Raw genomic sequence first — 11,050 nt, 5'->3', positions numbered from 1 at the left:
CTTTTCTTACGAACACTGATCAATTTTTTCTTACAGGCACTTCTACGTTTGGTCAAAAGTCTTTTGGCCTCTCAACGCCTCAGTCAAGTCCTTTCGGAAGCACCCCACAGCAATCACAGCCTGCCTTTGGAAACAGCTCTTTTGGTTCATCTTCACCTTTTGGTGCCTCTAGCACGCCTGCCTTTGGTGCCTCTAGCACGCCTGCCTTTGGTGCCTCTAGCACTCCTGCCTTTGGTGCCTCTAGCACGCCTGCCTTTGGTGCCTCAAACACTTCCGCATTTGGCGCCTCAAACACTTCCGCGTTTGGAGCCACAGGCACACCTGGGTTTGGCGCATCAAGCACTCCTGCCTTTGGTGCATCAAGCACTCCTGCGTTTGGTGCATCAAGTACCCCATCTTTTAGTTTTGGCTCTTCCCCATCCTTTGGACAGTCTACCTCAGCATTTGGTAGCAGTGCCTTTAGCTCTACACAATCTCCCTTTGGAGCCCAAGGTTCTCCAGCTATTCCTATTCAATTACAGATTAGAAGTGAACGTTCCCACCCATTAAATGGTAACTAATTATGTTCACATGTTTTGTTTTGCAGGTGCACAGGCTTCGACCCCAATATTTGGGGGTCAAACAACTAGCGGGGGTCAACAAGGGGGTAGTAGGGTCATGCCTTATGCACCTACAACTGAGGTAGAGTCAGGCACTGGTAGTAACCCTGGGAGGCTACAATCTATATCTGCCATGCCTGTATACAAAGAAAAAAACCAGGAGGAGCTTAGGTGGGAGGACTACCAGCGAGGAGATAAAGGTCATATGGCAGACAAATCCATGTTATGCGTTGGCTTAAGGTTAGATGTTTGGGCTTTATTTACCAAAATATTGATTCTCTTCTTGTTTAATTTTCAGGTGGACAACGTCCTCCTGGTCAATCTCCTGGAGGTGCTGGATTCGGTGTAACAACTTCTCAGCCAAGTGTATTCTCTCCTTCACCAACGTTTGGCCAGACATCTACAAATCCAACAAACCCTTTTGCACAGAAGACTTTAACAACTACCCCAAATTTTCCCTCTCCCTTTGGTCAACCCACTACCCCCACCTTTGGTCAACCCACTACCCCATCCTTTGGTCAACCCACTACCCCATCCTTTGGTCAACCCACTAGCCCATCCATGTTTGGGTCAACTGCATCAAATGCCACATCCGTTTTTGGATCATCCCCTAGTTTTGCAACAAGCACACAGCAGCCATTTGGTTCAGCCCCTGCACATGGGTCAAATTCAGCATTTAGCATGGGTGGAAATAATAACAACAGTCAGTCATCTCCGCTGTTCGGTTCAAACCCTTTATTTGGACAGAGTACTACTCCTACATTTCAACAGACTAGTTCTGCGTTTGGACTGAATACCACTCCTACATTTCAACAGACTAGTTCTGTGAATGGACAGAATACCAATCCTGCAAATGGACAGAGTAACATTTTCAGTACACCTTCCACTGGCTCCGCAAATCTGTTTTCAAGCTCTAAATCCTTCACTACAAGCATCTCTCCCTATGGTCAAACAACGGTGAGTTTCTTTTTTAACTTATTTAAATGCCAGTTCACTTCAGAGTTGATATCTCTTTCTCTGCCTTTTGAGTTATGTAGGGATTTATAATATTGGCTTTATTTTTGCAGCCTGCTCTTTCGACACCTTACCAATCAGTTCAGCCAACTCAACCATCAGGTGCTTTTAGTTTCAACAACTTTGCTCAAACCCAAACAGGTATGTCAATCAATCAAAGCATCCTTAATATTATAATCTTGAATACTATAAGCTAAGTCCTGTATGTTTATGTTCTGAAGCTTATACATCTGGCGTTACAGGTGGAACGGGAAATTTGAGCCAAAGCAACTTTAAGCAAGTGTATGGTCTCTCTGACATCAGTGTTTCCGACTCTAATTTTCCTTTTAGATAATCTATTAACATCAGTGTTTCATTCTTTTTTTTTTTGTTTTGACAGGCCTGCGTTCGGTAACTCTGCTATTATGCAACCAACTCCTGTTACAAACCCATTTGGAACGCTTCCTGCTTTGCCTCAGGTTTCAATTGGTCATGGTAGGAATTCACCTTCCATTCAGTATGGAATCTCCAGCATGCCTGTAAGTATACTGCCTTTTTCAATACGTACACACCAACGTTTTTCTTCATAACTTCTTTCCAAATTTGAAGCACATAAAATTCTGTTGCTAGGCATTGAATTCCTCTGCATAGCATCTTGAAGTTTGTCATTGCTCACATAGATACGATGTTATGACAGAAACAAATGACTACTCCATGTTATTAACCCATATATATTTTCCTTTCTTCTCAGGTCGTTGATAAGCCTGCTCATGTAAGAGTATCTCCACTCCTGACTTCTCGACACCTTTTACAAAGGCGGGTCAGGCTACCTACAAGGAAGTACCGTCCTGGTGATGATGGTCCAAAGGCATGTTTTCTGTTTTCTTAATTTTGGCTTGGTCTTTAATAGCTCAGTCTTTAATTTTGTTACTGAGGCTCTTTCTACCTGTTTGTTTCTTCAATGTTTATTTCAGGTTCCATTCTTCAGCGATGAAGAGAATTCCAGTACACCAAAGGCTGATGCCCTTTTCATTCCAAGGGAAAACCCTAGAGCTTTATTTATACGCCCAGTTGAAAGGGTAAAATCAGAACATCGAAAGGATGGCCCGGCCCCACTGCAGGAGAATGGTAAGCTTGCTTTTAACATTGATTGGCATTTTCATTTGCAAAGGAGGCTTTCTATTGTCCCAAATAGTTCCTTTTTTCTAGACATGGCTCCAATAGTGTCGACCTGCTTCAATATTTAATAAAGTGGCTGAATTTGATCATATCTGACACTTTTTACATTTGAGGTAATAAGTCAAATGGGGTTACTAATGGGGCCAACCATGAGAGTGAGTATTTAAAATATGAATTTGTAACGAAATAGTGATTACGTTTGTGCAATGTGAGGACCATTCTCTGATTCTACTATCAATATCTGCAGATAAGAATAACGGTGAAACTTGTGAGGCTCCTCCGGTTAAAGCCAATCAGAAACCGAACGGAACACATGAAAATCACGGAGGCGACAAAAACGGTTCACACAGTTCACCAAGCGGAACAGATATCGAGACATTGATGCCGAAGCTGCACCACGCTGAATATTTCACAGAGCCTCGGATCCAAGAACTGGCTACAAAAGAAAGGGTTGATCCGGGTCATTGCAAGCGGGTAAAGGACTTTGTTGTTGGGAGACACGGTTACGGGAGTATAAAGTTTCTGGGAGAGACGGATGTGTGTAAACTCGACCTGGAAATGGTGGTTCAGTTCAAAAACCGAGAAGTGAATGTGTACATGGACGAGAGCAAGAAACCTCCTGTGGGTCAAGGACTGAATAAGCCCGCCGTTGTAACTTTGCTGAACATAAAATGTATGGACAAGAAGACCGGTACGCAAGTGAAGGAAGGCGCGAGATTGGACAAGTACAAGGAAATGCTGAAGAGGAAAGCTGAGGAACAGGGAGCTAAGTTTGTGTCCTATGATGCTGTGAAAGGCGAGTGGACGTTCAAGGTGGAGCATTTCAGTTCCTACAAGCTTGGAGAAGAAGATGATATGTAGAAAGATCATTGTGTAGACTAGTGTCCTGTTTTTTTATTTTACTTTTTTGGGGTTTGTCTATTGGTCTGTTTTTGCAATATATAATGTCAAAAATGACATGTCTTTTGCTCTTACCTCATCTCCCTGTCTAATACCTCTTTGGGGTGTAATATGTCCGACTGGTAAACCGTTGATTAGCACAGAATATGAAACAGTGGTAATGCACTTCATGATCCAATTACACCATATACTAGAGAAACCCATCTGCTTCATCACTACCTCAATGAAAGACCATTCAACTTTATCAAATGCTTTACTAATATCCAACTTTGCAGCAATGAAAGGTTAAGCTAATTTTTTTAGTATGGAGAGAATGGAGTAGTTCATGTGCAATGAGAATGTTGTCAGTAATCAGTCTCCTTGGAATAAAAGCAGACTGGTTGGTTGAAATAATATGATTCAACCAAGGTTTGAGCCTGTCGGCTAAGACTTTAGACAAAACTTTCTAAGCAACATTGGCAAGACTAATAGGTCNACAAATCCAACAAACCCTTTTGCACAGAAGACTTTAACAACTACCCCAAATTTTCCCTCTCCCTTTGGTCAACCCACTACCCCCACCTTTGGTCAACCCACTACCCCATCCTTTGGTCAACCCACTACCCCATCCTTTGGTCAACCCACTAGCCCATCCATGTTTGGGTCAACTGCATCAAATGCCACATCCGTTTTTGGATCATCCCCTAGTTTTGCAACAAGCACACAGCAGCCATTTGGTTCAGCCCCTGCACATGGGTCAAATTCAGCATTTAGCATGGGTGGAAATAATAACAACAGTCAGTCATCTCCGCTGTTCGGTTCAAACCCTTTATTTGGACAGAGTACTACTCCTACATTTCAACAGACTAGTTCTGCGTTTGGACTGAATACCACTCCTACATTTCAACAGACTAGTTCTGTGAATGGACAGAATACCAATCCTGCAAATGGACAGAGTAACATTTTCAGTACACCTTCCACTGGCTCCGCAAATCTGTTTTCAAGCTCTAAATCCTTCACTACAAGCATCTCTCCCTATGGTCAAACAACGGTGAGTTTCTTTTTTAACTTATTTAAATGCCAGTTCACTTCAGAGTTGATATCTCTTTCTCTGCCTTTTGAGTTATGTAGGGATTTATAATATTGGCTTTATTTTTGCAGCCTGCTCTTTCGACACCTTACCAATCAGTTCAGCCAACTCAACCATCAGGTGCTTTTAGTTTCAACAACTTTGCTCAAACCCAAACAGGTATGTCAATCAATCAAAGCATCCTTAATATTATAATCTTGAATACTATAAGCTAAGTCCTGTATGTTTATGTTCTGAAGCTTATACATCTGGCGTTACAGGTGGAACGGGAAATTTGAGCCAAAGCAACTTTAAGCAAGTGTATGGTCTCTCTGACATCAGTGTTTCCGACTCTAATTTTCCTTTTAGATAATCTATTAACATCAGTGTTTCATTCTTTTTTTTTTTGTTTTGACAGGCCTGCGTTCGGTAACTCTGCTATTATGCAACCAACTCCTGTTACAAACCCATTTGGAACGCTTCCTGCTTTGCCTCAGGTTTCAATTGGTCATGGTAGGAATTCACCTTCCATTCAGTATGGAATCTCCAGCATGCCTGTAAGTATACTGCCTTTTTCAATACGTACACACCAACGTTTTTCTTCATAACTTCTTTCCAAATTTGAAGCACATAAAATTCTGTTGCTAGGCATTGAATTCCTCTGCATAGCATCTTGAAGTTTGTCATTGCTCACATAGATACGATGTTATGACAGAAACAAATGACTACTCCATGTTATTAACCCATATATATTTTCCTTTCTTCTCAGGTCGTTGATAAGCCTGCTCATGTAAGAGTATCTCCACTCCTGACTTCTCGACACCTTTTACAAAGGCGGGTCAGGCTACCTACAAGGAAGTACCGTCCTGGTGATGATGGTCCAAAGGCATGTTTTCTGTTTTCTTAATTTTGGCTTGGTCTTTAATAGCTCAGTCTTTAATTTTGTTACTGAGGCTCTTTCTACCTGTTTGTTTCTTCAATGTTTATTTCAGGTTCCATTCTTCAGCGATGAAGAGAATTCCAGTACACCAAAGGCTGATGCCCTTTTCATTCCAAGGGAAAACCCTAGAGCTTTATTTATACGCCCAGTTGAAAGGGTAAAATCAGAACATCGAAAGGATGGCCCGGCCCCACTGCAGGAGAATGGTAAGCTTGCTTTTAACATTGATTGGCATTTTCATTTGCAAAGGAGGCTTTCTATTGTCCCAAATAGTTCCTTTTTTCTAGACATGGCTCCAATAGTGTCGACCTGCTTCAATATTTAATAAAGTGGCTGAATTTGATCATATCTGACACTTTTTACATTTGAGGTAATAAGTCAAATGGGGTTACTAATGGGGCCAACCATGAGAGTGAGTATTTAAAATATGAATTTGTAACGAAATAGTGATTACGTTTGTGCAATGTGAGGACCATTCTCTGATTCTACTATCAATATCTGCAGATAAGAATAACGGTGAAACTTGTGAGGCTCCTCCGGTTAAAGCCAATCAGAAACCGAACGGAACACATGAAAATCACGGAGGCGACAAAAACGGTTCACACAGTTCACCAAGCGGAACAGATATCGAGACATTGATGCCGAAGCTGCACCACGCTGAATATTTCACAGAGCCTCGGATCCAAGAACTGGCTACAAAAGAAAGGGTTGATCCGGGTCATTGCAAGCGGGTAAAGGACTTTGTTGTTGGGAGACACGGTTACGGGAGTATAAAGTTTCTGGGAGAGACGGATGTGTGTAAACTCGACCTGGAAATGGTGGTTCAGTTCAAAAACCGAGAAGTGAATGTGTACATGGACGAGAGCAAGAAACCTCCTGTGGGTCAAGGACTGAATAAGCCCGCCGTTGTAACTTTGCTGAACATAAAATGTATGGACAAGAAGACCGGTACGCAAGTGAAGGAAGGCGCGAGATTGGACAAGTACAAGGAAATGCTGAAGAGGAAAGCTGAGGAACAGGGAGCTAAGTTTGTGTCCTATGATGCTGTGAAAGGCGAGTGGACGTTCAAGGTGGAGCATTTCAGTTCCTACAAGCTTGGAGAAGAAGATGATATGTAGAAAGATCATTGTGTAGACTAGTGTCCTGTTTTTTTATTTTACTTTTTTGGGGTTTGTCTATTGGTCTGTTTTTGCAATATATAATGTCAAAAATGACATGTCTTTTGCTCTTACCTCATCTCCCTGTCTAATACCTCTTTGGGGTGTAATATGTCCGACTGGTAAACCGTTGATTAGCACAGAATATGAAACAGTGGTAATGCACTTCATGATCCAATTACACCATATACTAGAGAAACCCATCTGCTTCATCACTACCTCAATGAAAGACCATTCAACTTTATCAAATGCTTTACTAATATCCAACTTTGCAGCAATGAAAGGTTAAGCTAATTTTTTTAGTATGGAGAGAATGGAGTAGTTCATGTGCAATGAGAATGTTGTCAGTAATCAGTCTCCTTGGAATAAAAGCAGACTGGTTGGTTGAAATAATATGATTCAACCAAGGTTTGAGCCTGTCGGCTAAGACTTTAGACAAAACTTTCTAAGCAACATTGGCAAGACTAATAGGTCTAAAGTCTTTTACTTCAGTGGGCTGGCCTACTTTTGGTATCAAACAAATATGAGTATAATTCATTTTAGGGTCCAGCGTGCAATTCTCAAAGAAAGACTTGGCAAAAGCATACACACCTAATCTTATTGTGGACCAATGATTTTAGAAAAATCCTGGGTTAAAGCCATCAGGTCCAGGGGTTTTTTCTCTTGCCATGTGATGAACAGCCTGGTATAACTCTTCTTCTATAATAGGTTTTATAAGAGCTTCATTCATTTCATTGGAGACTCTTGGTTTAATAAGCTTAAACACACTTTCATGGATGCCCTTATCTTTAGACTGATAAAGAGTAGTAAAATAATTGATGATAACCTTATGAATACCTTCTTCTGATGTCCACACTGTCCCACTTTCATCTGTGATAGCATTGATCCTGTTATAGCTTCGTCTTTGCTTGGTTTTAGCATGGAAAAACCTGGTATTCCGATCACCTACTTGAAGCCATTGGACTCTGCTTTTAGTTTTCCAGTATTCCTCTTCCATCTTGTATTCATTTAATAAAGCCGATTTCAAAGATCGAATATGCTGATGATCAATGGGATTAGAGTTGTACTCTTTGTAAAGTTGAATCTTTAGCTCCTGGAGTTTCTTTGCTGAATTATTGAGATGTAGCGATTTCCATCTTGATAAACATGCTCGGCATCTTCTGAGAGCTTCATAGAACTGATTGATATGCTCAAATTTACCCTAGAGCTACTCTCTAAAATTAAGAGATCAGTGTAGTACGTAGAGATCGAATCCACATAAACTCTAGATTCACACAATAGATTTAATAATCTTTTAATTATGCTAAACAGAAATATTGTAATTAATTAGCAAAATAAAACAGAAAATAAAAGAGTTGTAAAATTCAGAAGGATTAAACGTTAGGCCTAGGGAAATTCTCAGGAAATCATGGAAAATCAGATCAATTAATTAAGCAAGCATGATTCAATAATGAAGCACCGTTCTTGAACTCTAAACACAATTGTAAAATAAATCAGTTCTCACTGCAAATATTATCTAAATTTAAAACCAGAAAATCCAAATCTCTTTGTAAAATTCTAGGTTAAAAATCAGCAATAAAATCAAGTTTAGATAAGTTCACAAAATTACTAAATCAAATCTCTTTGCAAGAAGTAATTTTGCTCACCAAAGGTTTTTGTCAAGAAAATCAGTTATATTCTCATATCAATTAATAATCCTAAGATCTAAATCCAGATGACTAATCAAAGATCTAGCATTAAGAACAACATATGGTGAAGAACAAGAAAGATAATGAATCCAACAATCAATTAATCTAATAATCCATGAAATCCCTAATGAGAAACCCTAAACCTAACAAGCATATCTACTCAGACATAATTGTAAGAACACAAATCATGAATAAAATAGATAGCATTTAGAGATTAAAGAAGAAGAAAAAAAGAGTTATGAATTTTCTCTCCTAGGGAAAAATAAAACTTAAGGGTTTACAAAACCCAAAAACACTATAAATATGTCCTAAAACACGTCAGGGACTTATGTTGCAATTATGGAAAACTTTGGGCAAAATTGTAAAACTTCCAATTTTTGGCTCTCTCGTCGGTTTGGACTGGGTGTCGATCCATGCTCCTTCAGTTTCGATCGGCACTGGTCAGTTGATCAGACTCCAAATTGACTTCATTGATTAGATGCTCCAAAACGATCCAAATTGCTCCATTTCGCTCGATCCGTGCCAAAATCCTAGATAACCTGTAAAGACTCAAAGACAACCTAGAAACAAATGAAAAGACTCAAAAACACACTTATATCATGGTTAAAAACCGTAAAAACCATGATATATCAACTCCCCCAGACTTAGTCTTTGCTTGCCCTCAAGCAAAACAGAAGCTTAGACCTGTGAAAGAGGTTTAAAAACACAGAAACTCATTTTCTCTCTAAGGTAATGCCATGATCATTCAAACCATAATCCATATGCCTAGCAGATAAATCCAAATCGAACCACCATGTACTTCTCTGTTGACATTCATAGCATCCCAAATTCATACCATATTCCACTACTTCCTCCATTAATCCTTCATCAGTGGGTCTCATGAATTTGATCAATGTCAAGAACCTTCTAGACTCATTACCGTACTATACCATAACAAGCAAGATATATCTTTTTACAACATGTGGTATTCTTCCTCTCCCCAGACTTATTCTATTCTTATCCTCCTTTGAGCTTTGCTTTGCTGTTTTTTTTTTACTGACTTCTTTTTTTTTTAAACCAAAGGTGTAGGCGAATAATGGGGTCATTGGTAATTTACCTACCCCTCGCTTCCAAACTTTGTGTGATCATTTGACTCAAGAGTAGAATAATGAGGTCACAGGTAATATTAGCCCTAGGACTTCGGTTTATTCGGTTCGGTTATTTCGGTTTTTGGTTTATTTTGATTTTTAAAAATGTTACCGGATTTAACCGAAATAAAATTTGGTTTGGTTAGTTCGGTTTTCGGTTTATTTTCGGTTTTGAGGATTGAAACCGAAATAACCGATTTTTGTCTTTCTTTATCGAGTACTTTTGTAAAAAACAGAACTATTGGGCATCAGAACAAAATTGTTGGACCAGTTTAAATTTAAAAACTGGGCTTGAATATATTAGACCCATTAACAAAAGAAAAAGAAAAAAATAATTAAAAAAAAATGAGCTTTTTCTCCAACGAAAAGAAGAGTCTCCTCCGACGAGTCGACGAGTTGGAGACACATCGGCGGCAAAACTTTAAAGGCGAAGCTTGCAGATCTGATCGAATGACATAGCGAAGAAAAAAGAAGATATCTATAAGAAGAGGAAGAAGAGATAGAACGAAGAGGAGGAAGAATAAATAGAAGAGATAGAACGAATAAGAAGACAAATGAGGGAAAGAAAAAGAAGAAGACGAACAAGGGTAAGAAGTAAGAACTAAGAAGAAGGAGTCGAATCGAGCGGCTAATTAGGTTAGGTTAGGTTAGGTTAGATTAGAATTAGAAGAAGTTAGGGTTTTGTTTTTATTCGGGTTAACCGATCGGTTCAGGCAAACTGAACCGAAATAACCGATAACCGAATACCCAAAATAATTACTATCGATCGGTTCAACTCTTATAACCGAAACCGAACCGAACACCTAAAATCTCGGATCGGTTTTTTTGGTTCGGTTTTTTATCCCAGGGCTAGGTAATTTACTTACCTCTCTAAACTGATCAAAATCATCTCATCTTTTATTCTCTTTTTTTTTAACAAAGCTCTTGATGAGGTAAAAAGAAAAGTGCAGAAGTTACTTCAGGCTTTTATGGATTCAGTTGGAAATTTAGATGTCTCTGGTTTACTGGTCAGCCATTGGATTTTTCATTACTCGGATTAGTGGATTCAATCTGCAGCATTAATCAGTCAAAGCAATACACTAAAAAGAAAAATCATTATTCCCAACACAATTTTGAAAAATTTGACTCAACAAAAAAAAATCGGTTTTGACACACTAAGAACAAATACTCTGTTAGTAGTTAGTACTAACCTCCCCCAGACTTAAATGACATTGTCCCCAGTGTTTTCAAGTAAGAGGAAAGCTAAAAGAAACAAAAATAAATTGAAAATTGTAATGAAAAGATGAGCTGGTTTCGGGTTACCAGCTGGTGGCGACCGACACCATTTCAGTGTCGATCGACACTCATCACGAATGGTGTTTTGTTGGCCGAAACTCCTTGTTAGTTGCAGTTAGTTGTGTTGATGGAGCAATCCTTGGA

At 39.4% G+C, this 11,050-nt stretch overlaps 2 protein-coding genes across 5 annotated transcripts in view; both read left to right on the top strand.

Moving 5' to 3' along the window:
• LOC104750155 (nuclear pore complex protein NUP98B-like) overlaps positions 1-3,745 on the top strand; it is a 13,028-nt gene extending 9,283 nt beyond the window's left edge. Inside the window, exons 7-14 of one of the 4 annotated variants that reach the window (XM_019238421.1) lie at positions 1,521-1,556; positions 1,667-1,754; positions 1,856-1,895; positions 1,993-2,131; positions 2,344-2,460; positions 2,567-2,720; positions 2,885-2,926; positions 3,019-3,745. In XM_019238421.1, the coding sequence (XP_019093966.1) occupies positions 1,521-1,556; positions 1,667-1,754; positions 1,856-1,895; positions 1,993-2,131; positions 2,344-2,460; positions 2,567-2,720; positions 2,885-2,926; positions 3,019-3,632 (1,230 nt within the window). In that variant the 3' untranslated portion in view covers positions 3,633-3,745. Of the gene's footprint in view, positions 1-1,520; positions 1,557-1,666; positions 1,755-1,834; positions 1,896-1,992; positions 2,132-2,343; positions 2,461-2,566; positions 2,721-2,884; positions 2,927-3,018 lie in introns of all 4 variants that reach the window. The other 3 variants (XM_019238420.1, XM_019238423.1, XM_019238422.1) reach the window with 3 other exon arrangements.
• LOC104750156 (nuclear pore complex protein NUP98B-like) lies at positions 4,004-6,890 on the top strand. Its single transcript, XM_019237718.1, has 9 exons — positions 4,004-4,050; positions 4,143-4,701; positions 4,812-4,899; positions 5,001-5,040; positions 5,138-5,276; positions 5,489-5,605; positions 5,712-5,865; positions 6,030-6,071; positions 6,164-6,890. Exons 1-9 carry the CDS (start codon positions 4,004-4,006, stop codon positions 6,775-6,777), a joined length of 1,800 nt encoding a protein of 599 aa, XP_019093263.1. The 3' UTR covers positions 6,778-6,890.

Source organism: Camelina sativa, chromosome 16 (genome assembly GCF_000633955.1).
Source record: "Camelina sativa cultivar DH55 chromosome 16, Cs, whole genome shotgun sequence".
NCBI classification, from domain to species: Eukaryota; Viridiplantae; Streptophyta; class Magnoliopsida; order Brassicales; family Brassicaceae; genus Camelina; species Camelina sativa.
The sequence above is the reverse complement of the archived record's forward strand: the minus strand, read 5'-3'. Positions and strand labels throughout refer to the sequence as shown.